The sequence below is a fragment of the Myotis myotis genome, unplaced genomic scaffold (assembly GCF_014108235.1).
Source record: "Myotis myotis isolate mMyoMyo1 unplaced genomic scaffold, mMyoMyo1.p scaffold_m19_p_2, whole genome shotgun sequence".
Lineage (NCBI taxonomy): Eukaryota > Metazoa > Chordata > Mammalia > Chiroptera > Vespertilionidae > Myotis > Myotis myotis.
This window is the reverse complement of record NW_023416324.1, coordinates 110,413,029-110,437,462: the sequence shown is the minus strand read 5'-3', so window position 1 is coordinate 110,437,462 and position 24,434 is coordinate 110,413,029. Positions and strand designations below refer to the sequence as shown.

Below are 24,434 nucleotides of genomic sequence, written 5' to 3'. Positions count from 1 at the left end.
TTGGGACACCATGAAATGAAACAACAAGGGGTGCCAGTGGGAGAGGAAACTGAGCAAGGAATAGAAAACCTGTTTGAAGAAATAATGACAGAAAACTTCTCTGATATTGGGAAGAAGAAAAAATTCACACAAGTTCAAGAAGCTCACAGAGTCCCAAACAAGATGAACCCCAAAAGACCCACACCAAGACAAATTATAATTAAACTGGCAAACACCAACAACAAGGTAAGAATCTTAAAGGCTGCCAGAGAGAGACAGAGAGTTATCTACAAAGGACCCCCCATCAGACTAGCGACTGATTTCTCAACAGAAACACATCAGGCCAGAAGGGAATGGAATGAAATATACAAAGGCATGCAAAGGAAGGGTCTGAATCCAAGAATACTGTATCCAGCAAGGCTATCAATCAAAATTGAGGGTGAAATCAGGAGCTTCACAGACAAAAGAGGACTAAGGAAGTTTATTACCACCAAACCAGCAATGCAAGAAATGCTAAAGGGTCTGCTGTAAAAAGAAGAAATAGAAAGGGAAGAAGGAACACAGGCATAAAGAATAAAAATGGCCACAAACAAGTACCTATCAATAATAACTTTAAAAGGAAATGGATTAAATGCCCCAATCAAAAGACATAGGGTAGCTGAGTGGATAAGAAAACCGGACCCATATATCTCCTGTACACAGGAAACCCACCTCAGAAAAAAGAACTCACACAGACTGATGGTGGGGGGATGGAAAAAGATTTTTCAGGTGAATGGAAATGAAAAAAATGCTAGGGTAGCAATACTTATATCTGACAAATTAGACCTGAAAGTGAAGTCCATAATAAGAGATAAGGAAGGCCACTTCATAACACTAAAGGGAGCAATTCATCAAGAAGATCTAACTCTGGTAGTCATATGTGCACCCAATACAGGAGCACCCAAATACATAAAAAACTTCTGGAGGATATCAAGGAAGAGATGGACAACAATACAGTCATAGTAGGGGACTTTAATACCCCACAAACAACAATGGACAAATTCTCTAAACACAAAATCAGCAAAGAAACATCAATCCTAAATGACTCACTAGATCAGATGGAATTAATTGACATCTTCAGAACATTTCACCCCAAAGCCACAGAGTATACATTCTTCTCAAATGCACATGGGTCATTTTCAAAGATAGACCACATATTGGGACACAGGCAAAGTCTCTTCAAATTCAAGAAGATAAAAATCATATCAAGCATCTGCTCAGATCACAATGGCATAAAATTAGAAATCAACTACAATAAAAACAATAAAAAATCCAACACCCGGAGGCTAAATAGCATGCTATTAAACAATGATTGGGTTACCAAAGAGATCAAAGAAGAAATAAAAAGCAGCATGGCAAGAAATGACAATGAAAACACAACAATCCAAAATCTATGGGGCACAGTGAAAGCAGTCTTGAGAGGAAGTTCATAGCTCTACAGGCCTATCTCAAAAAACAAGAAAAATGGTAATGAATTATCTATCCCTACAACTCAAAGAGCTAGAAAGAGAGCAACAAGAAAAGCCCAGCATAAGCAGAAGGAAGGAAATATTAAAGATCAGAGAGGAGATAAACAACATAGAGACCAAAAAAATAAAATAAAAAAGATCAACAAAACCAAGAGCTGGTTCTTTGAAAGGATAAAAAAGCTTGATGAACCTATAGCCAGGCTCACCAAGAAGCAAAGAGAGGACCCAAATTACCAAAATCAGAAATGATAGAGGTGAAGTAACAACCAATACCACAGAAATACAAAGGACCATGAAAAAATACTATGAACAGCTCTATTCCAACAAAATGGACAACATAGATGAAATGGACATATTCTTAGAAAAATACAAGCTCACAAAACTCAATCAGGAAGAATTAAAAAAACCTGAATAGGCCAATAACTACTGAAGAAATTGAAGTAGTGATAAAAAATATTCCAGCAAACAAAAGCCTTGGCCCAGACAGCTTTACAGGAGAGTTCTACTAAGCATTCAAAGAACTAAAACCTATCCTCCTCAGACTATTCCAAAAGAATTCAAGAGGAAGGCACACTTACAAGTTCTTCCTATTAAGCCAGCATTGCTGTAATCCCAAAACTAGATAAAGACACCACAAAAGAAGAGAACTACAGGCCAATATCCTTGATGAGCATAGATGCTAAAATCCTCAACAAAATTCTAGCAAATAGGATTCAGCATTATATTATAAAGATCATAGACCATGACCAAGTGGGATTTATTCTGGGGATGCAAGGATGGTACAATATCCACAAATGAATAAATGTGATACATCACATAAACAAACTGAGAGACAAAAATCACATAATCATATCAATTGATGCAGAAAAAGCATTTGACAAAATCCAACACCCTTTCTTTATAAAAACTATCAGCAAAGTGGGAATAGAGGGATCATCCCTCAACATAATAAAAGCCTTATATATCAAATCTACAGACAACATCATACTCAATGGGCAAAAACTAAACTCATTTCCCCTAAGACTGGGAACAAGACAGGGATGCCCACTTTTACCACTCCTGTTTGATATAGTACTGGAAGTGCTAGCTATAGCGATTAGATAAGAAGACAAAGAAATAAAAGGCAACCAAACAGGAAAAGAAGAAGTAAAACTGTCCTTATTTGCAGATGACATGATACTATACATAGAAAACCCCAAAGACTCCATAAAAAAACTACTAGACCTAATAAATGAATTTGGCAATGTAGCAGGATACAAAATTAACACCCACAAATCTATGGCCTTTTTATACACCAATTATGAACTCATAAAAAGAGAAACGAAAAAGGATGATCTCTTTTACCATTGCACTAAAAATATTTAAGATACCTAGAAATAAACTTAACTAAGGAGGTAAAAGACCTGTGCTTGGAAAGCTACAGGACATTGAAAAAAGAGATAGAGGACTACATAAACAAATGAAAGAACTTACCATGTTCATGGATTGGTAGAATCAACATCATTAAAATGTCTATACTACCCAGAGCAATCTATAGATTCAATGCAATTCCCATTAAAATACCAATGGCACCTTGACCAGTTTGGCTCAGTGGATAGAGCGTCGGTCCCAGGTTCAATTCCAGTCAGGGGCATGTACCTTGGTTGAGGGCACATCCCTAGTAGGGAATGTGCAGGAGGCAGCTGATCGATGTTTCTCTCTCATTGATGTTTCTAATTCTCTATCCCTCTCCCTTCCTCTCTGTAAAAAATTAATAAACTATATTTAAAAAAATACCAATGGCATATTTCAAAGATCTAGAACAAACACTCTAAAAATTCATCAGGAATAAAAAAAAGACCCCAAATAGCCACAGCAATCCTCAGAAAGAAGAACAAAGTTGGAGGGGTCACATTACCAGATATCAAGCTATATTACCAAGCCACAGATCTCAAAACTGTCTGGTACTGGCAAAGAACAGACATATAGACCAATGGAACAGAGCAGAGAATCCAGAAATCGACCCAAGCCATTATGCTCAATTAATATTTGACAAAGGAGGCAAGAGCATACAATGGAGTCAAGACAGTTTCTTCAATAAATGGTGCTGGGAAATTTGGTCAGATGCATGCAAAAAATGAAACTAGATCACCAACTTACACCATACACAAAAACAAACTCAAAATGGCATAAGGACTTGAATGTAAGACAGGAAATCATAAAAAGCCTACAAGACTCCATAGGCAGCAAAATAGCTGACATACATCATAGCAGTATGTTTATAAACACAGTTCCTAGGGCAAGGGAGACTAAGGAGACAATAAACAAATGGGACTACATCAAAATAAAAAGCTTCTGCACAGCAAAAGAAACCATCAACAAAACAACAAGAAAGCCCACTGCATGGGAGAACATATTTGCCAATGATATTTCTTATAAGGGTTTAATCTCCAAAATTTACAGAGAACTCATACAACTTAACAAAAGGAAGATAAATGATCCAATCAAAAAAATGGGCAAAGGATCTAAATAGACACTTTTCAAAAGAGGACATACAGAAGCCCAGAGACATATGAAAACATGCTCAAAGTCACTAATCATCAGAGCGATGCAAAACAAAACAACAACGAGATACCATCTCACACCTGTCAGAATGGCTATCATCAACAAATCTACAAATGACAAGTGCTGGCGAGGATGTGGAGAAAAGGAACCCTCCTGTACTGCTAGTGGGAATGCAGACTGTGAAGCCACTGTGGAAGACAGTATGGAGTTTCCTGAAAAAGTTAAAAATGGGACCACCATTTGACCCAGTAGTCCCACTTCTAGGACTATATCCCAAGAAACCAGAAATACCAATCAGAAAGGATATGTGCACCCCTATGTTCATATCAGCACAATTTACAATAGCTAAGATTTGGAAACTGCCTAAGTGCCCATTAGCAGATGAGTGGATTAAAAACCTGTGGTACATCTACACAAAATGAAGCAACTTTTACCCCTTGCAGCAGCATGGATGGAACTGGAGAGCATTATGCTAAGCAAAATAAGCCAGTTGGAGAAAGATAAATATCACATGATCTCACTCATATGTGGGATATAATGATCAACATAATTTGATGAACAGGAATAGATCCAGAGACAAATGCTAGGGTAGTGGTGGTGGTGGGAGGGAGGAGTTAGAGAGCAACCAAAGGACTTGTTTGCATGGATATTAGCATAACCAATGTACACAGACACTGGGGCAGTGGGGGCTTGCTCGGGGTGGGAATGGCTGGGGGCTGGGGTCAATTGGGGAAAAAGGAGACATATGTAAAACTAGACAAAAAAAATAAAGCACTGAGATTCATCTCTGTATGAACCCCTTTATTTCCTGCTAGTGTAACCTTTTGTAATTAGCTAGTCCTATATAATAAAAGCATAGTATGCAAATTGTCCTCTCGACAGGGAGTTCTTCTGGGATTTCGACCAGGGGACAGGGCTGTCTGGGGGAAGGGAGGGAGGCCCCAGCCAGCCTCCACCAGCTGCTAGGGACCCTACCAGTGCACGATTTTCATGCACTGGGCCTCTAGTTATTAATAATAGGAAGAAAGCAAAAGGCAGTCCAGACATTCATGGTCATCTAGGCAGCTTCACCAGGAAGCTGCAACTTTGTACTCCCCAGGGAACCACCTGTCCATTCCATTCAGATCCCTGGGGGAAGGGGTCCAACAAAGGGGAGATGGATTTCTGTATAGTAAAGTCAGGGTGACATAGGGAAAATACATGCCTGTCAGTCTAATCTGGGAACAAATGTAATTGGCTAGAGGGAGTGAAGCCACTGCAAGCACTGAAATTTGGATCCCACATGCAATGATGGAAATACAAAATAACCTAGCTGGATGCTGGACTGGACTGTGCAAATATGGAGCAGAAACTCTGGGCAATGGCTTTAATCTTAGCCCTTCTGAAGACACACTGGATTTTTTCCTTGGTGAGATGGAGGGAGTTGGAACCTTGGAAACTGGGGGATTTAATTCCATGTAAATAAATATCACTCATTCTCTCGTGCAAGTCTTCAAGAATTCCTTTTCTCATGACATTGCAGAAAGTCCACTTCCATCAGCAATAGGTGGGGACACAGAGAACTCCCCACTGATAACACTAGGCCATCCTTTTGCTGTTGTGAATATATAAATAATGTTTACTTGTATTTAAGAATATACATATGTAAGCAAAATATATTTTTGAAAATTGAAGATATTCTTTCTTACTAACAGAATGCATGAGAAACAGTGCTTGATTATTAATGCTAGTAGAGTAATATAGAGAATCCTATCTAATAATAGACAAAGATGGTAATTGACCATACCTTCACTATGCCTCCCATTGGCTAATCAGCACGATATGCAAATTAGCCACCAACAAAGATGGTGGCTAATTTGCATACTGCAGGCAGGGCAGGACAGTGCGAGCCGCCATCTGGGCCCCTCCCCCAGCCGGGAACCCCAAGCCCCGCCCCCAGCCGGGACCCCTGTGTGCTGCTTAAGCCCCACCCCACCTAAGCCTCCCCCCCCCCCCCAGCTGGGACACCATAGCAATTAGAGAGCAGGAAAGTGCCGCCCCCAGGGAGCACCCAGCAGGGCCTGACCCCGGGTACCCTGGCGATCCAGTGATCGGTGAGCAGGAAAGTGCGGCCTGTAGGCAGCACCCACCAAGGCCTGCTCCTGGGTCGCCATGGTGATCCCAGAGCATGAAATCGTGGCCTGCAGGCAGCCCCCGTGTGCGCCTGCTCCTAGGTCGCCACAGGGATCCTAGAGCAGGAAAGGGTGGCCTGCAGGCAGCACCCCACCCTGGCCACAGCTCAAGGGAGAGTACAACATGCAGTGGAGGCCAGGAGCCTGAGAGATCAACAGAGATGGGCACCTGCCCCAAGCCTCCACTGTGTGGCTGGGGGCAGGCCCCCAGCAGACACACACACACACACACACACACACACACACACACACACACACACAGAGCCTACTCTGAGCCTCCAATGTGGCTGGGGGCAGACCCCCAGTGGGGACACACACACACACACATACACACACACACACACACGGGATGCCTGCTCCGAGCCTCTGCTGCCAGACTGTGGCCGTTAGTGGGACATCCACTGAGGGCTCCCAGACTGAAGGGCAGGCTGGGCTGAGGGAACCCCACCCCCCAGTGCACAAATTTCGTGCACCGGGCCTCTAGTATACTTTATAAAAAACAAGATGCATTTTGGAATATGTTTTATTTTTGCTCTATTAGTACATAAAATGATGAAAATCTGTGAAAATCTCCTTCTGGAGAACCTGAGGATTCTTATTTCTTTCCTGTGACCCACTGTATATCACCTTTGAAAATAGTAAAAATAATACTTTTTGCTGGGTTCAAACTTTACTTGGAGCAAAGAAAGGTAGTTAAAAGCTTTTGTTTAAAGTTATTTGATAAGTTCCCACTGAGAGGAAATAAAAGCAAAAAGAAATAACATAGGACTTAAATGAGCAAGAGTCAGGTGATGTGGAAGCTTTATTTAGGGATAATTGAAGGTTGACATTCTGGTGAAAAGAACAAAGGAGAATTAATGGCTTATTCCAAACTGAGGGTGATTCTTTAGGAAGTATGTTGGAGGATATACTTGGCAATAAATTTGACAGCTAGCATGGTCTCTTTGCAGGTTGACTTTATCTGAGATTCTGGAAGGAGAAAACCATATTTGCCTTTATCTCGGAGCTCAAAGGCAAATGTATGCTTGATGCCCAGGTTGTAGGCCCAGTCTAAAGATGAACCTGATGTTGGGTCTGTAAAACATAAGTAGTAAATATTTAATTAAAGACAAATACTAATGTTTGTCTTGAAATGGAAATTCACTGGTGTAAATTAGCAATAAAAATAATTATGTGTACAGTTACGAGTAATTGCAGTAATGAATGGGAGTAGTGGTCTGTGTAATACAGAGTGTAGAGTAAAATATAATCATAGCTTTGATACATACATTTTAAAAAATGCTGTGTTTTCAAAATTACATTTTACATGGCTCAGCACTCAAAATTGAGTTTGTTTCCTGGCACACAGTCACAGAGGGAGGCATTCTGAACCAGGGCAAGCAGCTGAGGAAATCACCAAGGAGGGGTCACTGGTTGCTGAAATCCCACCAAGGGAAACTACACATATAAACTAGGCAAAGTCACATTCTTTCTAACATTCAGGTTTCTTTATATTCATGTTACTAGGGTAAACTCTTTTTATAGGAAAAAGACCAAGAAAGTGGAAATTAGTTATCTTAAGGTTGTATTTAACCCCCTAATTTAACTTATCCATGTCAACTTTTAGGAAATTTTACTAAAAATGTTATTATTTAGTAAAAAGATTGAAAATATAGACACATCTAGAAGTTATATACACATAAGGTTTATATAAGTGCATATAAATACTAATATGCATTTATGTAATAGAAAAAGTATTTTTTTACACATAAAATAATTTATATTCTAAGACAAGTATTGACATTAACATTTTAGGTTTGAAAGATAAGAATTCAAAGCTGTGATGAGAAAAGAGAGAATACCTATTTCAGTGGAAAGAGATAAGACTGGCTCTTAAATTATTCATCAAATATTTATTGAATCTTTAATATGTATAATACACTTTACTTGGCATTGTGGAGGATGGGAGGTGCAGAGTACAAAGATGAAGACGCCATTGGTGTCTTTAGGAACTTAGAATTTAGGTGAGAGAAGTCAAAGATGCAAATTAATAGAGACCAGACAGAATATATAAGTACCATAGGAAAGGTACAATATTTTATGAAATTTTTAAGGAAAAAAAAGATTATATGACTGGTGAGGAAGATGGCATTTCATGCTCAATGCCTGCTCCTTCATGATGGAGGTGGTACTGGAGGTGAGCCTTGAAGAAAGGTGTACTTTTTTCAGTTAGAGATGGAAGAAAGGCATTCTGGTCAGGGAACCACAAGGATGGAAAAGCATGGAGGTGTTTTTAGGGACCAGTGACATCCAGTTGTAGGCAAAACTCCGAAAACCTGATAAATCAGGACAAAGTGACTTGTTTGGGAGGCAATAACAGCCATTTTGGTGCTGTACTTAGGATGGTTAATTTGGACTGAAAAGAGTAGAGACTAGGTAGGAAGTAGTGCAATAAAAGCCTGAGCTAGTATAGACTCGCCACACTGGGAACAGAATTGAAGCCTCCATGTAAGAAGTACTGGAATGGAAAAGTCACAGAATTTGATAAAAATTAGTGCTATTTCAATTTGGGTGGCTGAAAAAAATTCACATAATTAACACAAAAATAAACTGAGGGTATTGATGGGAAAAAGAAAGAATAAAGGAAGGAAGACACAAGGATATGTTTAGATCAATCAGGACCTGGAAAAATGAATTTTAAAATTTTGGCAGAAGCATCATAGGTGAAATTGGTTTGCATAAAATCATTATATATTTTTGGTGGATTAATTCTTTTATTATTATTAATGTCTAGAAAAATTCTTTGCTCTGAAATTTACTTTATCTGCTATTTAATATGGCCACTCCTTCTTTGATTAATGTTTTCACAATATATATTTTTCAGTTTCAACCTGTCTATGTTATACCCACCATATGTCAATCTATAGTTCCGCCAAAAAAAAGTCTTCAATGAGTTCTACAAGATAATTTTTTTGTTGACAATATTTTCTTAATTTATTGACATTAAAACAATTTTCTTCTTTCAAAGCACATTAGGTGCAAGGAACTTACTGTAATATGATCAAAATAACTAAAAAGAAAACTGAACTAAGCTGGGAATTTGGTTATAGACCAAAGGAACCCACAAATGTGATGCTGATAAATTAATGTATTTTTAAAAAATGTTATTGACATGCATTAAATATAATAACCAGCACTTTTATATCAACACTAAGTGAAAATTCTATTTGAAACAAGAGCTGAAGCTAGAGATACATGGTCATAAGTTGCAACATTTTCTCTGCCCTTCTGTTTGTTAATATAATCTCAGCTTGAATTTCTCTTAGTAGATAGTCATTGGATGTTGTAAGCTACAAATTTGAGGTTTTGATTTTCTTCTTTTCCAAATGTATTATGGGGAACAGCAGTAGGTGGAGAAACAGGAATACATCTAGCAATTTTGGTGATTTGAAAGGCAATAAAAAAGGCACTTTGAAATTAACTTTTTAATTCATGATGTAGCTCACAAATGGATGATATTAATAATGATATAAGTGACCTGAATTCTATTAATTCTTGCTAACCAAGTACTATTTCTAAGATGGTAAAGGATTGGATATGCTGTCAATATGTATATGTAACTATTTCACAATCTTTTAACATCAATTTTATGATCTAAATATTGCTGCTTGTGTCAGAGAACTTGGTATACCACTTGACTGTGGTCTGAAATGCTGTTTTTTGTTCCTGTTCTGCTCTAACTAATAAAATCTTTCTGTATGTAAATTTTACAGACTAAAAATCAGGGACTAACCTAAATAAGATCAGTGGTTGTCAAACCTAGTTTCATCTTAGACTCTCTTTGGGTGCTTCAAAAAGATGCAAGTGCCTGGACCCAGCACAAACTAATGAGATCAGATTGCGATGGGGCGGGGCCTGATCACCTGTGTATTTTAAAAGTTCCTCAGATGACTCTAATGGGAAGTGAGGCTTAAGAACCATGAATTACATCAATGATTTTCAACTGGTGTGCCACAAGAATTTTTAAAATATGCAATACCTGACTATATATATGGGGTACTGAGCTCTTTCCTCTTAGATTGCCAAATAAAAAATTCACAACAGCCAGCACAACAACAATAGCCATCCCGTGTGAATGAATCAAAACTATATCTTTTTTTTGTCAAGAAATATATTTTCTGTTGTGCAGCAGAATTTTAATAATTAGTTTATGTGTGCAATGAGATTAAAAAAGTTGAAAACCAATGAATTAGATCATCTTTTATAGTTTAAATTTTTTTGGCTTTAAGTTATTTGCTATATTTGCTTCTTAGGTTCAAATTGCAAACATTTATTTTTTTCTGGAGGTCAGAGATCTCTCCACAATTTGGGTTTTTTAAATGCTCCCTCAGATCTTTTCTTCTATCTCTATCAATTCAAAGAGAGAAAAATACTGGTGAGTGCTTGATGCTTTGTTCAAATCCCGGGACTTGTTAAGTAACAATCAGGTTATCAGAATGAGTAAGTTTTAATTGTGGGTGCCTTTATTTTCTATTCTTATCAAATCAACCATTTTGTACCCCTTACTTCTCATGAATGTTTAACATTCAATCAGGTGCTTTATTGAAGCCGTCACTCCTAAGAGTTTTGAACATCTATCAAGCTGCTGCAGCCCTGTATGAAAGAGGCAATGCTTTTTCAATCTGAATCTCTTAAAAAAATCTTTTAATATCATATAATACAAAGTTTAAAATATTGCTATACAGATGTACACAATAGTAATTCCTCTTCACTCTATCCTCTCCTTTAGAGAGTGACACACGACGGCATGGAGCCATGGTATCTTTGGCTATCTGCCAGTTAGAATGTAACTCCTTGCGAGTAGTCTTTGTGTCTTAACTCTTCTCACCTATCTCTCAAAGCTCCAAAATGTTGGGCAATTATTAGATAGGTGCTCCATAAATTAAATGATTGTGATGCAATGCCATGCATAGCTCTACTCTGTTCATAATTTGCATATATAGATGTGGAAAGTGTGAGAGTAATAATCCTTTGATTTTCTAGTTGCCAGTTGAAAAATGTGTTCCTGTTTAGAACTCTTTGTTCTTTGATGCTAAGAATACCTGTGAGTTTTTTCTGTTTATGGTTGTAAGAATTGCACTTACATCATATCTGGTGGCTTATCTGGCCCTGCTATTTTTCAGTATCCATAAAGTATGCTGCCATTTTAAACTGGTGTTCTAGTCTGTTCTCTTGGTCTTTGCTTTGCTTTTTGTCCATTCACGTAGCTGGGTATATCATTTGTTTTGAAATCCGGTTGTCCTCCACTTGTATGTATAATGAATTCCTGGCATGTTGCAGCATGATCTGTTTGGATGCTGGTGATTGGCTGTGTCATTGTACATTTTCTTCAATGTACAATGACTGGTTGATAGGTGATTGCTGCTGAATGTTCTGTAGGAATGGGACTTGTCAGTTTCTTTTAATTTTTTTTAGTCATTAATCCAATTCCATAAAAAGGGGCCTCTAATAAGTTGGCTCTAGAAGTTGTATGTGGTGGCTACAGCATTTTCAAATTTCATGGCAATTGTTAGTTCAAAGTTTATACTTTTAGCTTGGGTTAAGGAAGTGGTTTATAAGGTGTGGCAGGTAAAGTTATTGCAAGAAATCCATGCATTTAAAAAGTATAATGGAAGTAAGCATGTGTTTTTGGTGGTGATGAGTTGTCCATGAAATGCAGTCTTTATGCTAAAAATATTGGCTAGTTTTAGAGAGTGATGCAGGCTATATCAAATCTAGTCTTGTGGTTTCAATCCATGTTTACTCTTTTTGGGTAAGTCAGGACACCACTTTCATTGAGCAAGTTTGTGACAATTATTTCTGATGTTGTCCATGCCCTGCACTGTGCTAAATATTATGTGGTCTAAGAGGAGATTGGATGTATAATTCTTGCTTTTGAGGAATTAAATTTTGTTAAGAAGTTAAGGTTTTGTAAATAATTTCATTAGGAATTTTCCATAAAGTTTGGGCCTAAGAACTGAAGCTTGTAAATGGTTTGGAGAAAAAGCAATTTTTACTAAAGTATTTCCACATTAACACCAATGGGATCTAGCTAGAAGAGCAAACATGATCTCACTTTCTAGGGTCTGAATTAATGGCCTTTGGTGAAAACCAAATGAATGTATTTTCATTGCTTGAAAATAGAAAAGCCTGATTATTTTAGCTGAAAAAAACAAAAAGGAAAAAACTATGCATAGTGGTCAAAATCATGGGCTTTGTTTTTTGTTAAAACCTGGGAATCAGCTAGTTATAAGTATTGCCCCGTCATAGGGTATTCTGAGGATATTTGGTCATGGACACAGGTACTGTTCTGTAGTTTCTTTTTGCCTTTCGATAATATATTATTTACTGGCTTGTAAGAAATATAAGTCAGAAATATAAAATGCAAATTATTAGAAAGTCTAAAAATAGGGAAGAATAAGAAGTACAGAGACACTAAAATAAAACAACAGAACTAGAGCCCTGTGACCTCCTTTCTTAATTCAATATAGATTTCAGTTAAATACATTAGGAAGGGGCTGGTGAGAGAGATAGGAAACTGGTTTTATATGATCAAAGTGGCTGAAACTGTTGGCTTCCCCATTTTCTCATCAGGAGTTCAGGAAAAGACTATGTTTGCCCGGGGGACTAGCCTAAGTAAGAAAGAACCCAGTTAAAGTTAAATGATTAAAAAAGAAAGTATTCCCTGCTGGGTGGTTCAGCTGATTGGATGATTGTCCTGTACACCAAAAGGTTGTGGGTTCGATTCCTGGTCAGGGCACATACCTATGATGTAGATTTGATCTTCGGTAGAGGCACATACAGGAGGCAACTGATTGATATTTCTTTCTCTCCCTTTTCCCCTCTCTAAAAACACACAATAAAAACACATCCTAGGGTGAGGATTAAAAAGAAAAAAGTATCAACTCTGTTTTAATTAATTCTTATCATTCCTGAGAGTAAAATGTTGTGTAGCTGGGAACAAGTTAAGAAGATGGGAACAAGAAGAGGATGGATTAAACTCTAAATTTGTTTTGAATTACTTCTGTTGACCTCATAACCTTGTAAAAAGTTCAGTATAATTTGTTTCTAGAAATATATTATCCTCATCAATCGCAGATTTTATCCCCCAGATTCACATATAATTCAAAATCACCTGTTAAAAGTAAAGGTTAAATTAGCAATTCCAATTGTTCTAATATAAATTTACAAATTCTATACTTTTCTTAAATAATCATAAAAAAAGAATTAGGGAAAATGACACAGTAAGTAATAGGAAAACCTTACAAATTGTTGATGCTATTGGGCCATAGATGTAGTGGGTTGCATATCGAGTTGATAAAGCATCAGTGCTGATCTTTGCAACTTTGGCCTGTAGAGAAAGGGAAGTTAGGAAGTTAGGGTACTATGTAAATGCCATTAATTTACTGGGGATTTAAAAAGTCAATTATACTGGTTATTTTTCATTTGAAGATCAAAATTAAATAAATGGTTAAATGAGAAATGTATTTTCAGTAAGATATATTGTCATTGTGAAGACTTCTAAATGTGGAATCAGTTATCTGCAATAATGTCATATCTCATTTTGTGTTTCTACACATTCTTTTCTCTCTCTCCTTTTCTTCCTCCCTCTCTCACTTCCTCTGTTTCTTTATTCCATCATTTCTTATAAAAAATCATATCTTTCTTCTTCCTCTCAGACTTTGTTCTGGCTTTAGTTTTTTTAGCTTTAGTATTTTATTTTATGTTTTTAAATTAAATTTATTGGGGTGACATTGGTTAATAAGATCACATAGGTTTCAAGTGTACATTTCTATGATACATGATCTGTATATTGCATTGTGTGCCCACCACCCAAAGTCAAATCATCTTCCATCACCATATATTTAGCCCCTTAAAACCTTTACTATCCCCTACCCCCTTTCCCTTTGGTAACCACCATACTGTTGTCTGTGTCTATGAGTTTTAGTTTTATAACCCACATAGGAGTGAAGTCATATGGTTCTTAGTTTTTTCTGACTGACTTATTAGATTAGCATAATATTCTCAAGGTCCATCCATCCTGTCACTGGCTTCAGATTTTTGTCTCTTCCAAACCTGTTTCTCTCTTGTCCCTCCTTTCTTTGTCTTTATAGGTTCCACATTGCCATAGGACTATCTCTGCTTCAGATTTTAGCATGCCAAGGGAAGAAAGGTGGTTTACCTCTCTCTAAAATAGTTCTGTGAGCCCTGGCTAGTTTTGCTCAGTGGACAGAGCATCAGCCTGTGGACTGAAGGGTCCGGGTTTGATTCAGGTCGGGGAGCTCCATCCTCAGTGGGGGGTGTGCTGGAGGCAGCCAATCAATGATTCTCTCTCATCATTGATGTTTCTATCTCTCTCTCCCTCTCCCTTCCTCTCTGAAATCAATCTCCCTTCTTCTCTGAAATCAATAAAAAATGTATTTAAAAAAATAGTTCTGTGAAATTAGAGTTTTATTTCCAGAGTAGCATTTCACGACCTTTAACACACATTAGTATTTTGTGCTATGAGAATGATTTATTGGAACAAACTTTAGGGAAATATAGTCACTAACATATTTGTACTCTAAGTGAAGATTTTTTTTAGTCTATATAGTTAAGAAATATATTTTTCTTAATTTAGTTGCGTTGTAAATACTCTTTATTCAAATAGTTTGGTGTGTATATTTCTATTTTTTTAATCCATAATGCCATTTTCCTAAAGGCAGATTGAAATTGCATTGGTGTGTCCTTGTATAGGTAGGTTATTAATACTCATGGATTCAGATTTTCACCTATTTGGTTAAAGAAATGATTCTTGGGCCATAGGTTGCTTGTATGTTTTCTTAGTTTTATATGTACAGATGGTTTTAATGATTGGTCCAAATCTCTGCTTCAATTCAAAATTAAATGCTGTTTTGCTGAAACAATTAACTGAAGTCATAATGACAATTGTGATCTCTTAAAAAATTAAAAATAATTTCATGAGGTAGTGTTTGAACCATAGCTTTTACTCGCTGTGTTATATTTGCCAACTACCATGGGATCTGGGACACTGGATGTTATCTGCTTTATTTCTTTTCTTCCACAGCAATTAAAAGTATTTATTTATTTATATGGATATTCATGTATTCACATTGCCAATTCCTGCGATTCACTGAAATCCATATGTAGAATTCCTTTTTTTTTTTTTTTTTTTTTTTTTTTTTTTTATGAAGCTAACAAATTTCCATAGAATGGAAAAGGATGCTTAGTGGATTCTAGTTCTGAAAAGACTGAGTTCTTAGTGAGGAAGTTTCACAAACATCCTTTGATAGTAATAGTCTTCCTTTGGATACTAAAAGTATTAATATAATTTCCAAGCTGATCTGGAGAATAAAAATACAACAGATATTCTTAAATCTGGTGTCTCAGGGAATAGCAGATGTCTTTGCTAGTCTATTAGGCTTTTACTGTGTGTGGTTTTTACAGTATGATGTATTTTAAATGTTTATCTATGTAGTTATAGAATTTTACCCTGATGGCCCAGACATTTCTTCTTACTGGCTTTATCTTATAATCATGTTGAAAGATATTTATTAACTGTATACTTTTATCACATGAAAATTAATCTAAGGATTATGATTTTTAACTCCAAGGTAAACTTCATTTGTTCTTTTCTTTGGTATTAAAATGTGGACGTCTTTTAACTTAACCCAAGTTGTTAATGAAGAATAGACTGAAAGTCAATGGTGGTGTGAAGACATAAGCTACAGGAATTTTGCTACATACCAGTTCCTCCTGGTTAGGTGGCAATTCTGATGTGTACCCATAGGGAAACAATAGCATCTGGGAGTAGGAGTGCATGGTGATGTAGCCCTTGATTGATTTCAGGTGGCTTCGAATGAAGTCAGTGACAGCTTTGGTCTCCTTCTCGGACTCTGCGGTGGGACCCCCATAGATTTCCTCACATGGGTCATTGGTGTCAGGAAAAGCTGCAGAGGGAGTGAATGGAGGAGATCACAGTCTGATCCCCCTCAGCACAGCCCCACTTCTTCTGATGGGGATTCACAAAATGCTTTAAGCATGTTAGTCTCCCAGATTCACAGGGCCCCTCTGTGTTTCTGGTATGATAGTCACTGCAGACTAACTTTGTACACACAGCCCAGAGTGTATCAGATTTAGCCCAGTGGAATATCTTAGCCTTGTTTATTTCTCATCCTTTTCCCAGTCTCAGTAGTAATACACCAGAAGCAGTCCAGGGCAGGTGGCCAGACAGAACCCAGTTCCAATTCAACCCAGCTCTAACTTGCTGGCTACTTTCCTTGAGCCCGAGTGACTTCAACCTGTTTCAGCAGGCAGCCCTCAATCAGGGAAGCTGTTACTATCATATTCATTATGGTAGAATAGAATTAAAAGTTGAGGTGGTATTTTCAACAAAGTTAGGTTATGAAAAATATTATGAATTGGGGTAGTGGTAATTTCTCTTTGAATATATATAACTAGAGGCCCAGTGCACAAAAATTTGTGCACTCGGGCGGGAGGGGTCTCTCAGCCCTGCCAGTGCCCTCTCGCAGTCTGGGACCCCTCAGGGGATTACCACCTGCTGGCTTAGGCCCACTCCCCAGGGGATTGGGCCTAAAATGGCAATCAGACATCCCTCTGGAAGCCCTGCAGCCCTCAGGGGATGTCCACTTGCCAGTGGGGAGCAGGCCTAAACTGCAGTTGGACATCCTTAGCGCTGCTGAGGAGGCAGGAGAGGCTCCCACCACCACTGCTGTACTGGCAGCCATCAGCCTGGCTTGTGGCTGAGCAGAGCTCCTCCCATGTGAGAGCGACCTGACCACCAGAGGACAGCTCCTGCATTGAGTATCTGCCCCCTGGTGGTCAGTGTGTGTCATAGTGACCAGTCATTCCCAGTCATTCTGCTGTTAGGGTCAGTTTGCATATTACCCTTTTACTATATAGGATAGAGCCCTGGTGCATTGGTGGGGGCCAGCTGGTTTGCCCTGAAGGGTGTCCTGGATCAGGGTGGGGGTCCCGCTTGGGTGCCTGGCCAGCCTGGATGAGGGGATGATGGCTGTTTGCAGCTGATCACACCCCCTTCAGGGTGGGGGTCCCCACTGGGGTACCTGGCCCGTCTGGGTGAGGGGCTAAGGGCTGTTTTCAGGCTGGCAGGTGACTGAAGCTCCCAACCTCTCCTTTTTTTTTTTTTTTTTTATTCTGGGATTTATTTACCTTCTATGGCTGTCACTGGAACTGAGAGCCGGCTTTAGCTCTGAGGCCCGGCTCCAGCTCTGAGACCTCGGCTACTGAAAGCAGGTATCTGGGTTTGTTTGGGTTCTATAATTGAAACACTGTCGCAGCTCCAGCTCTGAGGCCCAGCTGGCTGAAAGCAAGTTTCTGGGGTTTGTTTAGCTTCTATAATTGCAACATTGTTTCTTAGAGTGAAGCTCAGAGGCCGGCAGCGGCAGGCAGGGAGCCTTGGCTTCCTCAATCACTGGAGCAAGCAAGCCTCCTATTCGCTTCAGCTGCCTGGCTGCCGGCCGCCATCTTGGTTGGCAGTTAATTTGCATATCACCCTGATTAGCCAATGGGAAGCGTGTCGGAGGTATGGTTAATTACCATGTTTGTCTATTATTAGATAGGATGATCAAATCATATTTGTGTAGCAAGTATAAGTCATCTGGTGTAGCAGGTCTTTGCTTATTATTACTGCATTTCCATTAAACCTTTTCAATTTCTCTCTCTCCATATGTTTCTTTTCACTGAACATCTGAAGAACTACCTGTATGTTGGTTTTAACTACTGGCATTTCTCAGCTTTTATCAGAATAAGATGAGGATGCACACCTGAGATCTGTCTTCAGATTATCTGAATTTTTGTACCTCTGGATTGTGCTTAATTTTAGCAAGCTAAATATATTAAGTGAGAGATGGTTTGATAAATAATCCCATGCCCCACTTCCTCCCATACAATAAAACATTCATAATATTTCTATTGTAGTGATGATTATCTTTCCTTTTTCAGATTAGAAAATTAACACCACAGAGCTAATACATATCTTTACTGAAATAAGTAGGTGGTTTAAGTAAATTCAGTGTCTAAACACTCTTTATAGCTCTTTTGCTTGAGATCAAGTCAACTCACAGTTCCACGAGGCATTAAAGTTCTTGTTGAGGTCAGTGCCAATGCATTTGGAGCCTGGGTTCTTGGAACGATTTTTTCTCCACATGCGGTTCTGCAGGATCAAGTGATGGAAGTGTTTACAGCAGATCAGTTTGTGTTTTTCAGGTTTATCATTTTAGATCCTCTCTGCAAGTGTCTACAGCTTTACTGGAAATCTATCTAGTTAAACTGAGGCCCTTTATTATAAAGAAAAATATATTGTTTTTGCATAACATAATATTTTCAGAAATATTGCCTTTTATATTAATATTCTAAGTTAGTTTTAAAAACTGTTGATTAGTTCTCAGTATTAGAAAAGATAGATGATGTCCTGAAATTACCTATACTTTAAATTATAACTTCATTACATCTTTCACCATTTATAGATTCAGATACAACACAGTTCAAATTGTGACTGCATACTTTTCAGAAAAGAACTTGATGATATAGTATTTGTCTGGAAGTTTGTTATTAATCTTATTTAGCAACAGCAGGGAAATAAAGGATCCTGTTAAAAGACAGACAGATATCTGTGCCACTTTTTAATTTATTTTTGATACAATATTCCTCCTCAAATTCTGTCCCAAGTTGATGGAATAGAGTGACATTTACTTTGAAGTCAATGTGTTCATAATATCTTTAAATAACTTGTATTCTTAGCTAAAATGTGCTTTTGCCAATATATAACATACATTTAAAAATAATTACTGTTTTATTTTCTTTTCCACACTACCAGTTTCAGCAACAAAAATTTTATATTATTTCTTTTTATTCATTTACTTTTATTGTTGAAAGTATTACAGATGTCCCCTTCCCTTTTTTCACCATTGACCCCTTCCATCTCATACCCACCCTCCCAGGCCTTCAACACACTGTTGTCTGTGTCCAAAATTTTATATTTCAAAGACATCTATGTAGCTAGGAAACCTTGCTTGTCTTAGTCTGAAATTGAGATTTTTGTTTTGTTTTGTTTTGTTAATTCTCACCGAGAATATTTTTCCCATTGATTTTTAGAGAGAGTGGAAGGGAGGGGGGAGAGGGAAAAGAGAGAGATTCACATTGGTTGGTTGCCTCCTGCACAGCCAGGACCTGGGAAGGGAAATGAAACCTGCAACTCAGGTACGTGCCCTTGACTGGGAATCAAATCCCAGACCCTTAGGGTGTGTGTGTGTGTGTGTGTGCGCGCGCGCGCGCGCGCTAATGCTCTAACTATTGAGCACACCAACCAAGGCAGTTACCCAAATCTTAAACTTATTGCATAGCAATTAGTCAGTAAATAATATATTATTTAAATACAAAAGAGTAACTACAGAACAGTACCTGTGTCCATGACCAAATATACCCATCAATGTTGAACACAGGAAGAACGTAAAAATTCATTCGGTCCAGGAGTTTGGTCATAATTTTGTTTTTCCCATAAGTTTTGGTTGCCTGTGGGATAAGAAAAAAGCTGAAACTATTGGTGTAAAGTTTAGTTATCATGTGGAAAGTTGTGGTTATAATAGTAATAACTGCCACTCCTTAAGTCATTTGCCCAAGGTCACATGATTTCAAACATATTTCTCCTAAACTGCAGAAAAATAAATGACCCATATAGATGACAGAAAAAAAATGACATTTATTTAGACTAATTAAATTAATTAAACTGAGCCTTATTTACAGGATCATTTCATTATTGAGACTTGTAGCATTTCAAATCTAACATGCAAGATACATTTCATAGGGAGAATAGAGTCAAGTGAAAAATTAGCACAACTTATTTTAAATAGATTATTTGCCTCACATTCCTATGGACATATGGATTGAGTTTGTAAACATAAGAATATGTAAATATTGGAGAGGGTTCATAAATTAATAAGGTTAAAGAAAAAGTGTTCTATTGATAACTCAAGCGTTTAGAAATTGACCAACATTTTTCCTCACATCTGACTGAAATTTCTCTAAGTATCTGGACTTTCTATAGCTACCTAAAATCTCTGTCATACTTTTTGGAAAATCTCTCTGGGTACAGCTATACTGGAGCCAGGAGATATCTGATAGTCTTATGATTGATTTCCTTTATGGGTTGCATAAGGGGAGCTTGGGCCCTCAGCTGGAAGAGTTAAAACAGGGCAGGGATAAATCAGTTCTACTTGCAGATTCATTCCCAGTGAAACTATCCATGCCCAGAAAGCCACTGTCATGTATTGCTTACATAAGCTGTGGTAAGAGAAAGTTAAACGTAGTAGTAGTCAGAATAAAATAGAAATAGAGTGAGAGGAATAACAAACTTAAAAAAAGTGAGTCATTTTTAACTTGGGAAGGGAATTTAAGTATGCAAAGTGTATGTGTGGCCAATGAAACACAAAAACAGAAATTAAAGATCTGTGCTTTGAGCTTACTGAAGAAAGGCCACGTTTGTGGATTGTAATATTAAAATAGTTTCAGATTTTCCATACTAACTATAAGAAAAGCTCTCATTTTGTAACAAAAGAACTTTCTTTTCATTTTCTAAGCTGTCAGCTGGAATTTAAGAAGTCTGAAGGAAGGTGTCAATTATTTTTATAAAAACAATGCTGAGTAAAATCGGAGCATTTATTTCCTGGCAGCATCAAATATAAGCTTGTCCAGTTTAGTGGAACTGCACTCATTTGGAAGGTTGCCACTCAGTGAGGTGCTGAGACTTGATAATCAGGGGAGGGTTGTATGGGTGTTCCATTCACTTACCTGATAGACGAACCATTGACAGAATGCTGGGGAGATCCATTCTCGTGCGTGAATGCCACAGTCCATAAAAATAGCCTTTCTTCTTTCATCCTTTTCCCCAATCTGTTTAAAAATAAAATCAAGATATTTTGCACGAATTCACAGATTGATCTCTTATTTCTTATTGTCCTATAGCTCATTCACATTCTCAAAGCAATTCTTTCCCGTTTCCCGTTGAGTGAGTACCTGTGTAAGCACTTATGTTCTCAGGTAGGACCATGGCATTTATCCTTAAATGTCTATACATAAATCATAATTTATTCTATAGTGTATTTTTCAAAAGTTTTCCCTAGTGTCAGAGTTGCTTTTAGGGTTATTTTTAAAAATCACAATCTATTGCTTTTTATTTTATTTTATTTTATTTTATTTTATTTTATTTTATTTTATTTTCTTTTCTTTTATTTTATTTTATTTTATTTTATTTTACTGCTAATATCCTTTGGTCTGAGACATAGATTATATATAAAATTGCTTCTGTTTCTGTCATTTTCTTTTGTTTTTCTGTCTTCCTAATCTTGGGGATATTTTGCTTGGATTGAACAAGATTTTGTGATTGTGTTTGAAGTGGATGTTTGAAGGGCTGTCATTTTGAAGAGAGGTTAGATTTGTTTTGTGCGGTTGGAGAGAATGGATGGATGGGAGTTTAGGGTCAGGAAGGGCTTCCCAGTTATTAAGGGAATGCATCAAAATCCAGCAGCAGCTGACTGGTAATGATCAGCTCAGTTATAGAAGGGAATCCCCTTCAACATGGGGTGGAAATGCCTCATTGTTCTGGGATCCTATGATTCCATGATTCTTAAATTTATATTTTCTTCATGATATTTTAGTAACAGTTTCACTGAATTTTAATGGGATGAAAACTGTTTTATACACCAGAGACATCATAAACTCTTATAATAAAGATACAGGATAAGTAAGATGTTTGTCTGCATTTATCCACTGTATCTGACAAATGGTTTAATCAGGAACTTTTTTTTTTTTGATTTTATTTATTTATTTATTTATTTTTTTATTTTTTATTTTTTATTTTTTTTTTTATTGCTTAAAGTATTACAAAGGGTATTACATATGTGTCCATTTTATCCCCCCGCCCTAGACAGTCCCCTAGCCTCCCCTATCCCCCCATGTCTTATGTCCACTGGTTATACTTCTATGCATGCATACAAGTCCTTTAGTTGATCTCTTACCCCCCTACCTCCTGCCCCGCAACCCTCCCCGGCCTTCCTGCTGCAGTTTGACAATCTGTTTGAGGCAGCTCTGCCTCTGTATCTATTATTGTTCAAAAGTTTATAATGGTCTCTATTATCCATGAATGAGTGAGATCATGTGGTATTTTTCCTTCATTGACTGGCTTATTTCACTTAGCATAATGCTCTCCAGTTCCATCCATGACGTTGCAAATGGTAAGAGTTCCTTCCTTTTTAGAGCAGCATAGTATTCCATCGTGTAGATGTACCACAGTTTTCTAATCCATTCATCTACTGATGGGCACTTAGGCTGTTTCCAGATCTTAGCTATGGTGAATTGTGCTGCTATGAACATAGGGGTGCATATATCCTTTCTGATTGGTGTTTCTGGTTTCTTGGGATATATTCCTAGAAGTGGGATCACAGGGTCAAATGGGAGTTCCATTTTCAGTTTTTTAAGGAAACTCCATACTGTCTTCCATAGTGGCTGCACCAGTCTGCATTCCCACCAGCAGTGCACAGGTGTTAATCAGGAACTTTTTTGGTTCAACCTGAAACCAACTGTTACTTCTATTGTAAAATGTCTAGAGCTTAAATGTTCTTAAAAAATAACTTTTTATTGTATCAAAATTAGCTATATGTGGCAAAAAGTAACTTTAAAATTCATGTTTTTCAACAATAATAAGAATCAGTAGTTCCTGAGTTATTTTTACCTTGAGAACATACAGTGGATTATCTTCAACAGTAGTTCCAATTTTAATACGAGAGACCATGTCAGGATGCTTATGCACCATTTTTTCAGTCCAAGCAACAATCTTAAAAACAAAAGCAATTTGAGGAATTAGAATAAAAGAAAAATAAGTGACAATAAATGTTGAGGATAACTCTTTTTTTTTTCTTTTTGGAAGCACAGGCATTTTACTGTACCTTGTCCCAGGCATTGTATTTTGCATAGCTGTGCCTCCCTGGGATATCTTCTTTAACATCAAACTGCTTCTCAATTGCTTCTTGTAGATCATGAATCAAGATTCTGTTTGACAGAGGAATGATAAAATGCACATTTACTAGGGAAAGAAAAACACATTTATCTTTAATTTGCAGAAATTTTCTCTTCCCTTTTCTTTATCTTAGATCAGATTATTCTCTTACCATAGCCTTTAGACATGCCATGTGTCTGGCTTCAGATCTTTCCATTTATTTACAGCTGTGCTGTCCAATATAATAGTCTATAGCTACACATGACTATAGAACACTTAAAATGTGCTTGTCCAAAAATGGATATTGCTGTACAAGTGAAATAGCTCACTAATACGTTATATTCATTACATGTTGAAATACTATTGTGCATATGCTAGATTGAATAAAATATTTTGTCAATATTGGTTTTTTAATGTGGTTACTAGAATATTTAAAAGCATGCAGGTGGCTTGCATTATACTGCTGTTGGTCAGTGCCACTCTATAGCCACTCACAATCTTTCTTCAGAGCACACACATTCACAACATACAACACAGACAAATGTGGGTATTCTTATGCAAAAATCTACTGACTGTCCTGAGAAAGTTGCATAACCATAATAATAAGCATTTACTTAGCTCTTACTATGTGCCAGTCATTGTTTTAAGCAACTTTCATACACTAACTTATTTAATTTCCACACTGAGATTATTATCCTCATTTTACAGATGAGAAAGCTGAGGCATAAAGTGTTTACATAACTTGCCTATGGTTACAGAGCTATAAAATGACAAGGCTGGTTTGGAGAATGTGAAAAAAGATGCAGAAAGAATCACTGGAAGGTTAGTGTTGAGGACCAGAAGGTTAATGTCTCTATTCTCTTGTCTATTTTATATAACCCTGATTTATATCCACTTATCACCTCATTGAATCATAAGGCTTAAATGGCAACCTAAAGGTCATCTATAGTTGTAACTCCAGTTCTGGGTTTCCCCCTGAACCTACCTCTCCCTAAATTCTTCCCCTACCTGTCCTATGACTTGCACATCCAACTGCCTACCTAACATTTTCACCTGGATATCCACTTATTTAGTATGGTCCAGGTACTGCTTTACACACATTATTTTATTCTATGTTATTTATTTTACCACCATTTTATAGATGGGGAACATTGTTATTCAGAAAGTTTAAATACAATTTGT

The 24,434-nt window shown here is 37.4% G+C and overlaps 1 protein-coding gene across 1 annotated transcript in view; it reads right to left on the bottom strand.

Moving 5' to 3' along the window:
* Window positions 1-6,986: 6,986 nt before the first annotated feature.
* The window catches only part of CPA3 (carboxypeptidase A3), a 32,715-nt gene continuing 15,267 nt past the window's right edge, over window positions 6,987-24,434 (bottom strand). The window contains exons 4-11 of the mRNA XM_036349972.1: window positions 23,203-23,305; window positions 22,989-23,090; window positions 21,050-21,151; window positions 19,664-19,774; window positions 18,326-18,416; window positions 15,968-16,170; window positions 13,487-13,571; window positions 6,987-7,276 (exon numbers count right to left, since the gene is read on the bottom strand). Of these exons, the coding sequence (XP_036205865.1) occupies window positions 7,089-7,276; window positions 13,487-13,571; window positions 15,968-16,170; window positions 18,326-18,416; window positions 19,664-19,774; window positions 21,050-21,151; window positions 22,989-23,090; window positions 23,203-23,305 (985 nt within the window). The 3' untranslated portion in view covers window positions 6,987-7,088. The remainder of the gene's footprint in view (window positions 7,277-13,486; window positions 13,572-15,967; window positions 16,171-18,325; window positions 18,417-19,663; window positions 19,775-21,049; window positions 21,152-22,988; window positions 23,091-23,202; window positions 23,306-24,434) is intronic.